Source organism: Erinaceus europaeus, chromosome 7 (assembly GCF_950295315.1).
Source record: "Erinaceus europaeus chromosome 7, mEriEur2.1, whole genome shotgun sequence".
Taxonomy (NCBI): domain Eukaryota; kingdom Metazoa; phylum Chordata; class Mammalia; order Eulipotyphla; family Erinaceidae; genus Erinaceus; species Erinaceus europaeus.
This window is the reverse complement of record NC_080168.1, coordinates 31,888,495-31,905,996: the sequence shown is the minus strand read 5'-3', so window position 1 is coordinate 31,905,996 and position 17,502 is coordinate 31,888,495. Positions and strand designations below refer to the sequence as shown.

Here is a 17,502-nt window from a genome sequence, read left to right as displayed (position 1 = left end):
AATCTTGACTTCTTGAAACCACATTATTTTATCACTTTTATTATTTTAAATTAGATGTCCTTTTAAATAAAAGATTCCAGACAACTGGTAAGAACGCTATCAAGCAGAACATAACTAGTGGGTAGTGGGATGGTAGGGAGTGGGTAGCCGATGTTAAGGGGTATTGTATAACATGTTTCAAATTTCCAAGACCAACAAGTTGTGGAAGTCCATTTCATTACAGTGCAAATATGTAGCACTACTGAACTGTACACTTGGAAATAAGATGGCAAATTGTATGTGTTTTCCATTCCAATTAAAAAAATTGTGGAGGAAATTCTGGGGTTACAAAACATCATTTTGTACCATGACAAGCAGATTGTGCCAGTCAAAAGGCAACTCAAAAGTCCAAGCAGTCTTTAAGGTGCACCGGGCCACTACACAGTAAGGAATCTTCTTGTGTTTAGAACCTGGCTGTAGTGGTGCTACAGAACAGACCTCTCCTTGGGACGCTGAAGAAGTATCCCAGTGCAGCAAGCTCAAGTGTTTAGGGACAGAGGGCTACTAGTTCAGCCTCAATGACTTAGAATACAGTAACCAAACTGGTTTCTACAAGCAAACAATGAAGGACACAAATAGGCCAATCTGAGTGAGAGGCATATATATATATATATAATAGGTCCTTGGTTGTCCTCGTGCAACAATTCTGGACCTTTAAAATTCCAATGAAAAAGTTTTAAGCTCCGCTTCCCCAGAGACCCACCCTACTAGGGAAAGAGAGAGTCTGGGAGTATGGACCGACCAGTCAACGTCCATGTTCAGCGGGGAAGCAATTACAGAAGCCAGACCTTCCACCCTCTGCATCCCACAAGGACCCTGGGTCCATGCTCCCAGAGGGATAGAGAATGGGAAAGCTATCAGGGGAGGGGGTGGGATATGGAGATTGGGTGGTGGGAATTGTGTGGAGTTGAACCCCTCCTACCCTATGGTTTTGTTAATTTATCTTTTCTTAAAAAATAAATTAAAAAAATAATTTACTCCTAAATTTTAATGAAAAAAAAAAGAAAGTAAATGACCGTGTAAGACAGCAAGTCTGCTTGTTTTCTGTGTATACCCTACATGGTAGTTACAACATGGACCATTTCTGCACACACAACATAGTAAGTACTTCGTACATGGTAGCAGGGCCTGTTGGGTTTTTTTGTTTGTTTTTTCTTTTACTGCTCATCTCTGGCTCACAGTAGTGCAAGGGATTGAACCTGGGACTTTGGAACCTCAGTCTCAAGAGTCTTTGTATAACCATTATGCTCTTACTTATGTATTTTTTTAAAACATTAATTCTCTTGTTGCCTTTGTTGTTTTATTGTTGTAGTTATTGTTGTCATCACTGTTGGATAGGACAGAGAAATCGAGAGAGATGGGGAAGATGGGGGGAGAGAGACACCTGCAGACCTGCTTCACCGCCTGTGAAGCAACTCCTCTGCAGGTGGGGAGCTGAGGGCTTGAACTGGGATCCTTATGCTGGTCCTTGCACTTTGTGCCACATGTGCTTAACCCACTGTGCTACCGCCCAAATCCCCCATTATGCTCTTTACCCCCTTCCCCCAAACTATTCTTTATGCAGACATCCTATAGGATAGGATAGTATCTATCCATTATCAACAAAATGACACAAAATGGAAATGACTGCAGTACAGGATTTAGCTCATTGCTGGGGGTCAGGAGATAGCCCACCCCCAGGAGAGCACAGGCTGAACGTGCATAAGACTCGGGGTACAAGCCCTGACGCCCCATGGCTGCCACTAGAGGAACTCTACGGATGGCACAGTGGTGCTGTGGTGTCTCTGTCTCATTCTCCTAAATAACTAAGGTAGGGGAGATAGCATAGTGGTTATGTAAGAGATTATCATTTCTGAGGCTCTGAGAAGTCTCAGGTTCAACCCCATAAGCCAGAGCTGTGAAAAAGAGAGAGAAGGAGGAAGGGAGGGAGGGGGATGAGAGCTCACCCAGTGGTGTGCATTCATTCCCTGGCATTGCATTAAAAATACCAGCTTGGCATGGTGAATGCATCATTCTCTATTCAATCCTTTCTCCATAGTCAGACAGCCAAGCTTTTGTTTTAGTTCCTAACAAAATACTGCTCTGGACAATTTAAGGTAGTAAGTGGTATCTCCCTGTCCTTCTCTGCCAGGGTTAGTGCTGGGCACTACGAGTCCACTGCTCCCAGCAACCTTTTTTTTTTTTAATTATCTTTTATTTATTGGATAGAGACGGCCAGAAATTGAAAGGAAGGGGGAGAGTGACCCCTGCAGCCCTGTTTCACCACTCATGAAGCTTCCCCCCTGCAGGCGGGGCCCGGGAACTTGAACCCGGGTCCTTGTGCATTGTAACCTGTGTGCTCAGCCAGGTGTGCCACCACCTGGGCCCCTCCTCCCTCCCTTTTTTTCCCTTTCTGTTTTATTTTGAGAGAAACTGAGAGGGGAAGGGATAGATAGAGGGAAAGATGGGGGGCAGGTGGTGGTGCACCTCGTTAAGTGCTCACATTACAGTGCACAAGGACCTGGGTTCAAACCCCTGGTCTCCACCTGCAGGGGGGAAGCTTCATGAGTGGTGAAGCAGGGCTGCAGGGGCCTCTGCCTCTTTCCCTCTCTCCCACTTTGCCTCCAGGGTTGTTATCGATGGGGCTTGCTGCCGGCACTACAAATCCAGGGCTCCTGGAGGCCATTTTTTCCTTTTTATTGGCTATGACAGAAATTGAGAGGGGAAGGAGTTAGGGAGAGAGACAGACACCTACAGACCTGCTTCACTGCTTGTGAAACGAACCCCCTGCAGGTGGGGAGCCATTGGCTCAAACCGGGATCCTTACCAAGTTCTTGTGCTTAGTACCATGTATCCTTAACCGACTGCGCCACCACCCAGCCCCCTCTCCTTCCCGCTTTACCTCTCCCCTCTAACTTTCTCTCCCCTCTCAATTTCTTTCTCTCTATCTAATAATAAGTAATAAAAGTTAAAAAGAGACACTGCAGACCTGCTTCACCTCTCATGAAGCAGCCCCCCCATCCCCTACAGGTGGGGAGCGGGATCCTTCTCCAGTAAAGAACTCTAGAAGCACAGCGGGTTAAGTGCATGTGGCGCAAAGTGCAAAAACCGGTGTAAGGATCCCAGTTTGAGCCCCCAGCTCCCCACCTGCAGGGAGTCCCTTCACTGGCGGCGAAGCAGGTCTGCAGGTGTCTTTCTCTCTCCCTCTCTGCCTTCTCCTCCTCTCTCCATTTCTCTCTGGCCTATCTAACAATAATAATAACGACAACATCAATAACAATAATTACAACAACAATGAAAAACAACAAGGACAACAAAAGAGAAAATAAAATATTTTTTTTAAAAAATAACTCTGAAAAAAGATCCCTTAAAGTTCAGTCTGGGGGTCCTTCTCTAAATGTATCTATATTCAGCTAATTGCTAATGTTATGACAAGGAACATAAATCACTTACATATTGTGAATTTCTTTGGACTCTGTGAAGGCACTGGCTGGTGGCCAATTTGTGAAAGAGGAAGCTCTAACCCGCCTTGGATGGCCCAGCCTAGGGAGAGGGGGTGTGGTCAGTTACCCACTGTTGATCAGATAGGAAGGGACAGAAAAGAAAATGTGTCCAGGCAGAGGAGGATGCTGGACTTGCAAGTCTGAGACCACACGCTAGTGTTCTCTCCCTGACCAGGAAATAAAACCAGAATTCCAAAGAAAAACCAGGAAAGGTCTTTGTATCAAAATTAGACTCTACAATATAAGAATTTACACTCAAAATTTTATCTGCAATTATATCTCAAATCACCTAAATTTAGTCCCAGCTAGAGACTTCCTTAAAGTTTTCAAAATGGTTTTGAAATAAATATACAAGTTGTAAACAATTAGAAACAGACACATTCAATTAGAAACAGACACATTAGAAACAGACACATTATGTGGAAAACTGAGAAATCTGTGGTCCAGAGGTGGCACAGTGGATAAAGCACTGGACACTCAAGCATGAGGTCCTGAGTTGAATCCCCGGCAGCACATGTACCAGAGTGATATCTGGTTATTTCTCTCCTATCTTTCTCATTAATAAGATATTAAAAAAGAAAACAAATGTTACGCCTATACAAACTATTGTATTTACTGTTGACTATAAAACATTAATCCCCCAATAAAGAAATAATTAAAAATGGACACACAATTTAAAAGAGAAGTTCTAAACTTGGGGGGAAGTAATAGTTCTGACAGATTATTATTTATTATTATTATTTTGTAATCACTGAGACATTACTGTTCTGGGCTGACGTTGCAAATTGAAAGAGAGATAGAGGGGAAAGTCCCACAAGACGAGTTTCCTCCAGTATGGTAGGGGCTGGGCTCTAACCTGGGTTGCATGCATGGGAAAATTTAAACAAATGTGCACTATGCAAGTGGACTACTTCACTAGCCCTTAGAACCCAGAGATCTGGGCTGGGGAGATAAGTGTAGCATAACAGTTATGCAACAAGACCTTCCTGCCTGAGGCTCCAAAGCTTGAAGTCCCAGGTTCAATACCTAGCACTACCAGAAGCCAGAGGTGAACAGTACTCTGGTTTAAATAAATAGTGGTCTGAGAGGTGGTGCAGTGGATAAAGTATTGGGCTCTCAGGCATAAGGTCCCAAGTTCAATCCCCGGTAGCACATGTATCAGAGTGATGTCTGGTTCTTCCTCTAATAAATAAGTAAAATATTTTTTTAAAATAACTAAAAATAGGGGACTGAGTGTTAGCGCAAAGCACAAGGACCGGCATAAGGACCCCAGTTTGAGCCCTTGCTCCCCACCTGCCGGGGGCGGGGGGTTGCTTCAGAGGCGGTGAAGCAGGTCTGCAGGTGTCTGTCTTTCTTTCCCCTCTCTGTCTTCCCCATCTCGATTTCTCTCTGTCCTATACAACAATGATAGCAATAACAATAATAATGATAAACAACAAGGGCAACAAAAGGGAAAAAATAGCCTCTGGGAGCAGTGGATTCATAGTCCCAGCAATAACCCTGAAGGCAAGAAAAAAAAAACAATTATATATATTTTGTTTCCCCAGCTGGTTGGTGTTGACTACAAGCTTTATTTAGTACTTGTTAGAAGTCATCTCCTGAGTTGAATGCATGGTGTCCCAAGCTAGATCCGCAGCACTGCACACGCTAAAGCCAAGCAGAGCTAACTGTGGTCTCTCCTGCTCATCAAAGTAATCAGAGCAGGGGCTGGGGGTAGCAGGTGGTTCACCCCACGGGACACACTACGACTTTGCCATGTGCAGGACCTGATTTCAAGCCTCAGGCAAACATGGGAGTGCTTGAGAAGGGAAAGCTTCCTGAGCGGTGGGTCAGCACTGCAGTGTTCTTCCTCTGTCATTCTCTCCCTATCTTGTCTCGTCCTCTGTCTAGAGGGGAAGAAAAAAGGTTGCCGGGATCAATGGAGTTGTGTGCAGGCACCAAGCTCCAGTGTTAACCCTGGTGGCAAGTAACAATCACACAGTAATGACGAGGATGATGATAAAATTGACCTCCTTGTTGATTTTAGAATCAAAATACACAGTTTTGCTTGACAAAGATAAAGCAGGACACAGTTATTGCATATTTCATTGGCACTTACTGTTGAAAGCTCCAGCAGCATGAAGGCCAAGGTCAAAGAGCTGGGAAGGAAGGAATCCAGAAGAAGCAGCAAGGGACTCAGACCCCACACAAGGCTCCTGGGACATGAGGCTGGCAGTGGGGCTCCCAAAAGCAGTGTGACATTCTTGGTTAAATTCACTAGTACTTAAAGAGCCAGGACTCAGAAGGTTGTTCAGGAATGAGAATTCTCTCTCAAAATCTTCTTCGAACGAATCTATCGGTAGATCCTTTGTAACTGTTAAGTGAAAATAAAACAGTGGGGTTTTGTTTCTCTTTGAGGAAGTGAGAGTAGAATGTAGGGGAAATCACATTTACCCTGTTTCACACCGTATTAATATAAGTTTAATGGATAACTGGACTGATTGAAAGTTTACATGAAAATCACTTTAAACTTTGACAGCCTATAGATCAAATGACAACAATTCACAGTGAAGATGTATAAAAGTCATGAGGATATAGGTATGGAGTGATATACATAACTAAGGAATCATTCACCAAAGACAGAAACTGAAGGAGCTATAAGAAGAAACACACACACTAGTAATACAAGACTAATATACCTACTAGAACACAAGTAGGTACATACATTTCCTAGTGATAGAAAATTACCTTCAGAAGCAGTGGAAATTCACAAACATCTATACTAAGGCACACACAGACAATCCATGGTTTCTCAAGGTAGAAATATTACCAAAATCGCTCTGCATATAATGTGGTTGAATAATATAAAAATAGGGGCCAGATGGCACAACTGGCTAAATGCACAAGGACCTGGTTCAAGCCCCTGGTCCCTACCTGCAAGGGGAAAGCTTCATGAATGGTGAAGCAGGGCTGCAGGTATCTCTCTGTCTCTCTCCCTGTCTCCCCCTTTCTTCTCAATTTGTCTGTCTCTATCAAATAAATAAATAAAAATTTAAAACAATACTATAAAAATAAACTTAGTTATTAGATGATGACAGAATTTTTTCATTACTTTATTTACTTTTATTTGTTTTTAATTTTGTTGATTTAATATTGATTTACAAAGTTATAAAATAATGGTATAACTCCACATCATCCCCACCACAGCGTTCTGTGTCCCCATTCCCTCCATTGGAAGTTACAGTAGTTCTCACAAGGTTGCAGATGTGGGCTATTAGTTCTATAACTATCATAACATAAATTTCTCCACTTTGACCTGATAGCAGATGAGGAGAAGTAGTGTAAAGAAAAAAGTTAAAATAAAAAATAAACCTAAGTATTTAAATAAACCCACCAAGCAGAATACATTTTTTTTCATCTTCTGTAATTAAACAATTCTTGGCTAAAGGGGTCTCTCAGCTTCTGTTCTCTTCCCAAAGGAAGTAAATGCATCTGCAACAGAGTGTGAGACACTCAGACCTAAGGACACCCCAAAACAAAGGTAGTTGTGATGAAAAGCAGCAGGGAGGCGATCACATACTTTACCTTAGGGAACCAGGGGAAAGTCAGCAAGAACGATTGGGGGGGGGGGGGTCGGTAACAGCTAATTTCAAATGCTACCAGGAACGGAGGGGAGGGTAAGAATGAATCCTTTCATTCCTCTTTCCCCCCTGCACTGGGACCTGTATGACTGTACTGCTGCTCACCCAGATTCCCCCTTCTTTTCATTTCAGAGAGAGAGAGAAATAATAAAATGAATAAATAAAATGTAAACAAAAAGGAAGGTGCTCAAGTTCTACTGGACCTGTCCACAAAGACCAGCATCCCTGGATCAATATCACTGGAGTTTGCTCCAGGGCTCTCTCCCTGAAAGTCACCCACCGCCTAGGAAGTGCAGTGATCCTGCTGGAAAGAACCCCATATGTTCTTGGTCAAGTCCAGTGTGTCAGATGGTTACTGTGAAGCTTGATAAGGAAGCCCTACTCAGAAACTATGTCCCCCACACCCCAAAAGTCATCTTCCTACTCCCAGAACTTGGGTTTTGTGTACAGTATGAAACTATATACTTGTAATCTTACAGTCTGATAAACCATAATAAAAGTTAGCATTTAATAAAAAGAAAAGCCACTATTAGCCTAGCCTAGGGTGACTGGAAATGCCTAGATTTTCATCCTCTGAGGGATTAAGGATGGAGGGGGAGGAGGCGGGTTCGCCAAAGTAATCAGTTTGCTACTAAACACAACCCAGCAGTGAGTCCCAGAGGAGCAGCAAGTATTGAAAGCTGCTAAGATGTGACTTCCAGAATGTCCAATTTCCAGCAAAAAGTAAGGTATGCAAAACAGAGTTAAAAAAACACCTGAAATTATATATGACAGTATTGCTGACAGGAAGGCAGACAACAGAAACTACCTTTGGGGGGAAACAAAGGTCAGCTGCTGATGCACCTGGCTAAGCACTCATAACAGTGCACAAGGACCGGGGTTCAAGCCCCGAGTCCTCACCTGCAGGGGGGAAGCTTCACAAGTGGTGAAGCAGAGCTGCAAGTGTCTCTATCTCCCCTCCCCTTTCAATTTCTCTCTCTCTCTAGCCAATAATAAATAAAATAGTTTTATAAAAAAGGAGGGGTCGGGTGGTGGTGCAATGGGTCCAGCACACAAAGTACAGAACACGAGGCCGGCACAAGGGTCCAGGTTGGAGCCCCAACTCCCAACCTGCAGGGGGGGTCACCTAACAAGCTGTGAGCAAGTCTGCAGGTGTCTCTCTCTCCCTATCTCACCCTGTCCTCTCAATTTCGTTCTGTCCTATCCAATAAAATGGGAAAAAATGGCCGCCAGGAGCAGTGGATTCATAGTGCTGGCACTGAGGCACAGCAATAACTCTGAAGGCAAAAAAAAGGGGGGGGAGTCGGGCAGTAACACAGCAGGTTATGCACACATGAATCGGCATAAGGATCCCGGCTCCCCACCTGCGGGGGGTCACTTCACAGGCGGTGAAGCAGGTTTGCAGGTATCTGTCTTTCTCTCCCCCCCATCTTCCCCATCTCGTTCCATTTCTCTCTGTCCTATCCAACAATGACGACATCAATAACAACAATAATAACCACAACAATAAAACAAAGGCAACAAAAGTGAAAATAAATAAATATAAAAAAGTATTTAATTTTTTTTTAAATCCTTAAAAAAAAAAGACAAAATGAATAGAACTGGAAGTGATCATGCTTAATGAAGTGGTAAAGAGATGACAGAACTTCGAGATGGCTTCATTCATTTGTGGCAGCTAGAAAACTGAGGGAGTCGGGCTGTAGCGCAGTGGGTTAAGTGCACTGTGGCACACGCACAAGGACCGGCGTAGGAATCCCAGTTTGAGCCCCCAGCTCCCCACTTGCAGGGGGAGGGATCGCTTCACAGGCGGTGAAGCAGGTCTGCAGGTGTCTATCTTTCTCTCCCCCCTCTCTGTTCTTCCCCTCCTCTCTCCATTTCTCTGTGTCCTATCCAACAACGATGACATCAATAACAATAATAACTACAATAAAACAATACGGGCAACAAAAGGGAAAATAAGTATTTTTTAAAAATGAAAAAAAAGAAAACTGAAAAACATGAACTTTAAAAAAAAACAAGCCTAGAAGAAGTAGTCCAACTTCAAACTTTCCCTGAGACTCTGAGGACTCCGATGAGGCACAGAGCTTTGGTAGTAGGTGTGGTGTGGAGCTATACATTTTCTATAATCTTAGAATCTTGGAAACCACTATTAAATCACTAACACTAACAAGTTTTTTTTTTTTTTTTTTTTTGCCTCCAGGGTTATCGCTGGCGCTTGGTGCCAGGACTATGAATCCACAGCTCCTAGAGGACATCTTCTCACTGTTGTTGCTGATGACGCTGTTGTTGTTGTTGGATAGGACAGAGAGAAATGGAGAGAGGAGGAGAGAAAGACACCTGCAGACCTGCTTCACCGCCTGTGAAGCAACACCTCCTCCACCCCAGGGGGGAACCAGGGGATCGAACCAGGATCCTTGAGCTGGTCCTTGCATTTTGTACTTTGTGTGCTTACTAATACTATTTTTTAAGTTACTTGTTAAAGTGAGCAAATGCCAGATTTAACAAGCAAAACCTTCAGAGAAGCCCTTGAATCTCTTCGTACTTAGAGACAAAGAAGAGAGGTAATGTGTGTGTTTATTAAGTCAACACTGGGATCCTCTCACAGTGTAGATGATCCTTGAGGGCCAAGGCTACTGGCCTACCTCCCAAGCCATACAACTTCTCCTATACTGTCAGGACTTTTCCCTGCTTCTTGGGAGCAATTCTATCACCACTAGTACTTCATGTAAATGCATGATGTTATTCAAACTTTCCAGTATTGCACTAAATAGCAAGAAAAACATACAAAAACTATGCAAGATCACTTTTTACAGCAGTGCACAATTTTTTTGGAGAGACCAACTACTCAAAGGAGTGAATGGTGCTACAGAAGGCACTAGGCAGACACTTGCAGCACTAGAGCTCACTAGAGCAGCAGCAACAAGAGGCGACTAAAATTACTGCAGAGGGGCCAGGTGGTAGCACAGCGGGTTAAGTGCATATGGCGCAAAGCACAAGGACTGGTGTAAAGATCACGATTTGAGTCCCCAGCTCCCCACCTTGGGGGGGGGGTCACTTCACAAGTGGTGAAGCAGGTCTGCAAGTGTCTTTCTTTCTCTCCTCCTCTCTGTCTTCCTCTCCTATCTCCTCTCCATCTCTCTGTCCTATCCAACAACAACAGCAATAGTAACAATAACAACAATAAGGGCAACAAAATGGGGGGGGAGGCCTCCAGGAACAATGGATTCATAATGCAGGCACTGAGCCCCAGCAATAACCATGGAGGCAAAACAAAATAAAGTTACTGCAGAAATGCAGTTTGCACTATGGACAACTTGATGCGTCTATATAAATACTATAGGAGAAAACATAAGTGCATTTGTCTTTAAAGTGGGGTTTGCACAGGTGGCGCAAAGCACAAGGACCAGCTCCCCACCTGCAGAGGAGTCGCTTCACAAGCGGTGGAGCAGATCTGCAGGTGTCTATCGTTCTCTCCCCGTTTCCCCTCCTCTCTCCATTTCTCTCTGTCCTGTCCAACGACGACAACAATAACTACAACAATAAAACAACAAGGTCAACAAAAGAGAATAAATATTTTTTAAAAAGTGGGGTTTGTATATGACAAAACATCTAGGTTGAAGAAAAGAAAGATAAGTTGATCATATTTTTTCAGTTACATCCAAGAAACAACTGTAGAATATCAAAAGGCAAATGACAAACTAGGGAAAATGATGTTTGCACCTTAGTTCCTGGGGAAGATATTCAGCATGTATCTACTAGCTGCCTACATGTGAAAAAGAAAACTAGCCAGCTGGTGACCATCCTCACGGCTGTGCAGAGTCTGAAAGGGCTCAAGACATACAAAATAAGCATTATATAATCTTCATAGTGATGTTCCTCAAAGTAGAAATACAGTTATGTCCCTGTGTACAGAGATCTACATAAATTTTAATGTTAAATATTTAATGTTGGGTCCTGGTGGTATTGCACCCGGTTGGGCGCATATGTTACCATGTGCAAGGACCTGGGTTCATGCCTCCCGTCCCCACCTGCAGGGGGAAAGCTTAGCGAGTGGTGAAGCAGGGCTGCAGATGTTTCTCTGGCTCTCTCCCTCTCTATCCCATAATAAAAAAAATTTTAAGTAAATTAATGTTAAGTGAAACTGAAGAAATTAAAAAAAAAAATCAGTCAACCATACATATAAAGAAAACATAATGTCATACCATTTTCAGAATTAGAAAACTGAGATGTTCCAAATTCTCTTACTTCAAAACATGCTTCCTTGTGGTCTTCAGTTGCTGAAACAAAAGCCCATCCATACAAGATAAACTGAACAAGAAGAAATTTATCATGCTTATTTACAGTAACATAGTAATTAGGTTGGAGTGCTCAAATGACCAAATTAAATCATAATATGTGTGTGTGTGTGTGTGTGTGTGTGTGTGTGTGTGTGTGTGTGTGTACAGAGAGAGAGAGAGAGGAACAAAAAGTGGAAAAATATAAAACTTGAGTTGGTAGACGTAAAAACAAATCATTTTGTATTCAGTTTCTCTACTATATCCTCTTGAAAGTCAGAGGTTTTCATGTTCGAAGTCTGCCCCTCTCCGTAGGCCTGCTGCCAGTCTTGACTCTCTGAAAGGTCGTTTTATATTGATTCTTCTCAGTCTGCATTACTCTGATACAGCAGATGTTCATTTTGCGCTGAATGAGTAAATATGAATGGATGGATGGATGGATGGATGGATGGATGGATGGATGGATGGATGGATATGGTTTGTTTTTATTTTTCTGAAAGTAGTGCTTCTTCACATTTTTCAAACTAGAGTGAAAATAGTATTTTCGTGTGAAGGCAAGATGGTATTGCCTGGGTCCCAGTGACAGTGAGTATTTTCAAAATGTCCTTATTAATATGGTCAGTGAAAACTGCTGACTGTGCTGGGGCGATAGAATAATGGCTCTGCAAGAACGCTGGCTCCGGGTTCAATCACCAGAAGCCAATGCTGAGCAGTGCTTTGTTTGGGGAAGGAAATGAAAAGGGAGAAGGAAAGAAGGAGAGAAAGAGAAAAAGAAAGAAAGAAAGAAAGAAAGAAAGAAAGAAAGAAAGAAAGAAAGAAAGGAGGAAGGAAGGGAGGGAGGGTAACTGCTAACTAGAAATATAATACCCAGAAACACCCTCCCTTACAAAAAAAGAATCCTCATGAAGACTCTAAAATATGTTTAATATATTGCTGGCCTTGTTGGAAACAATGGAAACAGAAACCAAATCTGAGAGAAATAAACAGGAAACCAAGAGAAAAGGTAGACAGATGCCTTATGGACAAATGCCCATACTGACTCAGTTATCTGGAAGCAGACTTCAGAAGACCCAAGAAAATTAAGCTGAGCCTAGGATTCCTGTTGTAGCTAAGGGTCCCTGGAAGGGAGTTGCAATGATCACTGGACCCTTGAACCCTAACTTAAGAAAGAAGGAATGGAGGGGGTCGGGCTGTAGTATAGCAGGTTAAGCTCACATGGTGCAAAGTGCAAGGACCAGTGGCATAAGGATGCCGGTTCGAGCCCCCGGCTCCCCACCTGCAGGGGAGTCGCTTCACAAGCAGTGAAGCAGGTCTGCAGGTGTCTGTCTTTCTCTTCCCCTCTCTGTCTTCCCCTCTCTCCATTTCTCTCTGTCCTGTCCAACAACAAACAACATCAACAATAACAATAATAACCACAACAAGGCTACAACAACAAGGGCAACAAAAGGGGGAAAAATGGCCTCCAGGAGCAGAGGGCTCATGGTGCAGGCATCGAGCCCCAGCAATAACCCTGGAGGCAAAAAAAAAAAAAAAAGGAATGGATTTTTGCCCGAGAAATACCTTCAAAGCCTCCAGGACTCCCACAGACTAAGAATGAACAAATATTATCTCATAATCAGAAACACTAAACAAATGGGCAGATAAAGCTACCATAAGTGGCCCAGAAGGACCCAGTGGGACAATGTGTTTCCTGCATGCTTGAGGCCCTGGTTACATAAAACCAAAAAAGACAATACACACAGTGTTGTGTCAGTTACAACTCAGTGCAACTCCAGGACAGGGGAACTATGTTTGTACACAGGAAACATATAAAGTAACTTCCCATGTTGTTACATTGAGTGGATACGCTGCTTTGACATGTTAAATGTCATTTCAAAGTAGTAAATATACTATCTTACCTGCTTCACTTTCCAAGTTCACTTCCTCATCTGACAAAGCTAACCTGAAGTAAAACCAAAAGAAGCAAATATTTTGGTAAAATTACATTTGGAACCCACACTCTACAGTTCTTTTGTTGTTTTAGTGTTTAAACTGAAGAGACAGTATACATTTTCTGAGTTATCAGTGAAGACCAGGCACCACGTCCTGCACGGAAAGCACTATGCTTAGCACCATGTAAAGAAGAACATCCATCTCTAAAGTCATTGAGTATGGAGTAGATTTTTCAAACAGGGAAGGATTCTGCTCAAGAATACAATGAACTAAATTAAAAGGGATGAAGAGGGGGCCGGGCGGTAGCACAGCGGGTTAAGCGCAGGTGGCGCAAAGCACAAGGACTGGTATAAGGATCCTGGTTCAAGTCTCTGGCTCCCCACCTGCAGGGGGATTGCTTCACAGGTAGTGAAGCAGGTCTGCAGGTGTCTATGTCTTTCTCTCCCCCTCTTCTCTCCATTTCTCTCTGTCCTATCCAACAACGACATCAATAACACCAATGATAATAACCACAACAACGATAAAACAACAAGGGCAATAAAAGGGAAGAAATAGCCTCAAGTAACAGTGGATTCGTGGTGCAGGCACTGAGCGCCATCAATAATCCTAGAGGCAAAAAAAAAAGGGGGGATATTCTATCTAAAAACAATGGTAGTTGCAAAAGAAAATATTTGCCTAAAGTATTCTCAATCTATTTTGGGTATTTTCATTAGCTGATGTAATAACCAAAAGATAAGAAATTGAACACTGAGACTTAGTCATTTATTCCTTGGGTACAGCCTCACAATTCTAGTACTGGAGGCTGCTTCAGTGAATCTTTAAAGATACTTAAAAAGCATTTTTTGTTGTTGTTGCTGTCACTGGGGAGTCACTGCTCTGGGTCAACTTTTTCAGATGGGAAGGGAAAGAGAAGAAAAGACATCACAATCCTGGATCCTCTCCAGGTTTAAAGCTGGGTGTGCACATGAAATAGGAAACACCCTCCCCGCTACCTGCTGGGATAACTCGGCCCCAGGAGAAAATATATACTGTGACTTGGAATGGTCATTTCCTTTGGCAGTGTACATACATGACCTTCTATCTGTGTTCTCTTTTTTATTTTATTTATTTGCTTTTTTGCCACCAGGATCCTCACTGGGGCCTGGGGCCCGCATGGTGAATCCAACCCACTGCTCCCAGTGGCCTTTCTTTCTTTTCCAAACACATCACAACGGCATCTAGGGCTCCCGTACAATGATACATCATTTTGGCCTGCTTACTTGTTGAGGTCTTCAGTAAGACAGTGGTTTTCTATTTTTTCTTCTTTGTGATCTTCAGTAAGCTTTCTTGGAGTATCTTGTAGTTGCTAAGAATAAAAAATTCAACATTATGTAGCTAGAATTTGTTTCTTTGTGTAAAAAAAAAAAAGAGAACTAAAATTCTAAACAAGCAATTAAATAGGAATAATTCTGGTGAAACTGAGAGGTATGGGAAGGGAGAGATACTTGAAGTGTTTGCTGATGTGATCTGAACGGACCAGCAACCATACATGGTGTGGTGGGGTGGAGACAAGGCTACCAGTTTCTGATATGCCTAAGAAGACCTACTGTAGTGTGAGCCTGTATTGTGATGCTCTAAATCAATGATTTTCAATTTAATCCTGAGCAGAAATTGAGTATTAAACTCACCTAAATACCACTATGTTGTCCAATGAAATATCAATATAGAAAAAAGTAAAAATTAAAACAAAATATATACCAAGCAAAGAAACAAAACTGAAGGATATTCACTAGCCTGGAAGACTTAAAATAAAAATCCATACCAAGGGAGTCGGGCGGTAGCACAGTGGGTTAAGCGCAGGTGGCGCTAAGCACAAGGATCAGTGGAAGGATCCCGGTTCGAGCCCCCAGCTCTCCAACTGCAGGGGAGTCACTTCACAAGCGGTGAAGCAGGTCTGCAGGTGTCTGTCTTTCTCTCCCCCTCTCTGTCTTCCCCTCCTCTCTCCATTTCTCTCTGTCCTATCCAACAATGATGACATCAATAATAATAACTACAACAACAAAAAACAACAAGGGCAACAAAAGGAATAAATAAATTAATTAATTAATTAATTTTAAAAAATCCATACCAAGCATCAGCGATACACAGTTATAAATGAATATGGAACCTGGCAGTGGGAATTGTGTGGCATTGTAACCCTCTTATCTTACAACCTTATCGATCATTATTAAATCACTAATAAAAATACTAAAAAAAATATGAACCCATTATACTCATCTAACATGAACACCCAACAATATTTTAAAACTGCTAAAAGTAAGGCAGAACGATATGTTCAAAGGTATTGCAACCTAGCCTCCTAGAACTGAAGGAGGACCACCAGTGTGGCTGCTGGGGATATACAAGGGGGATATACGATTGTTAGAAGGGAACTAATTCTAGCCCAACATTCACATGTGAGATGTTACAGGAAGAGCTCAGAAAGTCACACATAATGGCCAAAACTAGTATACGTGTCTCACATTTTTAAAAAATATTTATTTATTTTCCTTTTGTTGCCCTTGTATTGTTGTAGTTATTGTTGTTGTTATTGATGTCATCGTCGTTGGATAGAACAGAGAGAAATAGAGGAAGGGAAGACAGAGAGGGAGAGAGAAAGACAGATACCTGCAGACCTGCTTCTCCGCCTGTGAAGCGACTCCCCTGCAGGTGGGGAGCCGGAGGCTCGAACCCGGATCCTTACGCCGGTCCTTGTGCTTTGCGCCACGTGCGCTTAACCTGCTGCGCTACCTACCGCCTGACTTCCACCTGACTTCCCCATGTCTCACATTTGTGACTCAATGTAAAAGTATAATAGGTAAACTGTTGTTCTAAAATGGTCGGGTACATAATCTCGTCATTTAAAATAATACCTGACCACTTGCCATCATTGGTTCCTCTTATGTTTTTCCTTGTCACAACCTTTTTCTTGTCTTTTTTGCATTGTTTTTTACTTTCATTTATCCCTACTATTATCCTGAATCTGCTAAACACATTCCAGTGTATTCAGTTAGTGTTTCTGGTAGCTTTTTTTGTTTGTTTTTTGCCTCCAGGGTTATCACTGGGGCTCGGTGCCTGCACTACGAATCTTCTGGAGGTCATTTTTCCCATTTTTGTTGCCCTTGTTGTTGTTGTTATTGTTGCCATTGCTGTTATTGTTGCTGGATAGGACAGAGAGAAACTGAGAGAGAAGGGGAGACAGAGAGGGAGGGAGAAAGATAAGATACCTGCAGACCTGCTTCACTGCTTGTGAAGCGACCTCCATCTTGCAGATGGGGAGGGGGTATGTCTCGAACCAGGGTCACTACCTGGTCCCTGCACTTAACCTGGTGTGCTACTGCCTGGCCCCCAATCTGGTAGCATTTGGAGTCAGGCAAATGCAGAGAAAGAACAGACTGAAAGAGTACAGGAAAATGCTTCCCAGTATTTTATAAAAAAGTTTCAACATTACCTTCCAAATGAAACTACAATATAGCTAATAGAAAGGCATAGGAAGAAAGGTACCTTGAGAGCTACAAAACCGTAAGGATGAGCACCAATGCCAGCCTCATGGATTTGGAACATCATCTGAGCTGTTTTCTCCCAGAATCCAAGCAGCGTTCTCTGCAGAAAAAGAGATGATGACACTACCATTCTGTTTCATCTCCATGATTTTTTTTCAGCACTGTTTTTTCTCATTAACAGTTAAGAGCAAGAACTAAATTCAGTTTCCAACTTTGGGGATGCAGAAAATCACTGAAGAGTGTTGCAGCTTAAGAAGTGGCATCTGTGTCTACATGTATCTGTGGTGCCTGTGTGTATCAGTGCTGGAATGTACAATGAAGCTAGCTAGAGACTGAAAGCAGCCAAGGGGATGAAACGGGCAGGTCAGCACACTTTCTGAGCAATCTGAAAAAAGAATTATTAAAAGCATGAGATAGCATACTTAATTTAGGAATAGATGTGTTAATCTTCATGCTGCAAGCATATTAAGGCTTGATGAGCTGGAACTAAATGCTACACAACACTTAAAACTGTGGCCTTTCATTTAGGGCTCAAGAAAGACTTGCCAACAATAAGTGTTATTGGAGCAAAGAGATAGCTCAACAGGTAGAGCATGCACCTTACCTTGCGTCAGGTCTGGGGTGCATCCCCAGA

General features: G+C 42.7%; 2 protein-coding genes across 5 annotated transcripts in view; one reads left to right on the top strand and one right to left on the bottom strand.

Annotated features, from left to right (window-relative positions):
- The window catches only part of FAM117B (family with sequence similarity 117 member B), a 94,957-nt gene extending 85,456 nt beyond the window's left edge, over positions 1 to 9,501 (top strand). The window contains exon 8 of the mRNA XM_060194113.1: positions 9,342 to 9,501. Within this exon, the coding sequence (XP_060050096.1) occupies positions 9,342 to 9,441 (100 nt within the window). The 3' untranslated portion in view covers positions 9,442 to 9,501. The remainder of the gene's footprint in view (positions 1 to 9,341) is intronic.
- The window catches only part of ICA1L (islet cell autoantigen 1 like), a 49,735-nt gene that overhangs the window by 3,305 nt on the left and 28,928 nt on the right, over positions 1 to 17,502 (bottom strand). For 3 of the 4 annotated variants that reach the window (XM_060194117.1, XM_060194116.1, XM_060194115.1), the window contains exons 7-12: positions 16,870 to 16,968; positions 14,607 to 14,692; positions 13,314 to 13,357; positions 11,344 to 11,418; positions 5,620 to 5,874; positions 3,472 to 3,561 (exon numbers count right to left, since the gene is read on the bottom strand). In XM_060194117.1, coding sequence (XP_060050100.1) covers positions 3,472 to 3,561; positions 5,620 to 5,874; positions 11,344 to 11,418; positions 13,314 to 13,357; positions 14,607 to 14,692; positions 16,870 to 16,968 — 649 coding nt within the window. The remainder of the gene's footprint in view (positions 1 to 3,471; positions 3,562 to 5,619; positions 5,875 to 11,343; positions 11,419 to 13,313; positions 13,358 to 14,606; positions 14,693 to 16,869; positions 16,969 to 17,502) is intronic. The other variant, XM_060194118.1, reaches the window with a different exon arrangement.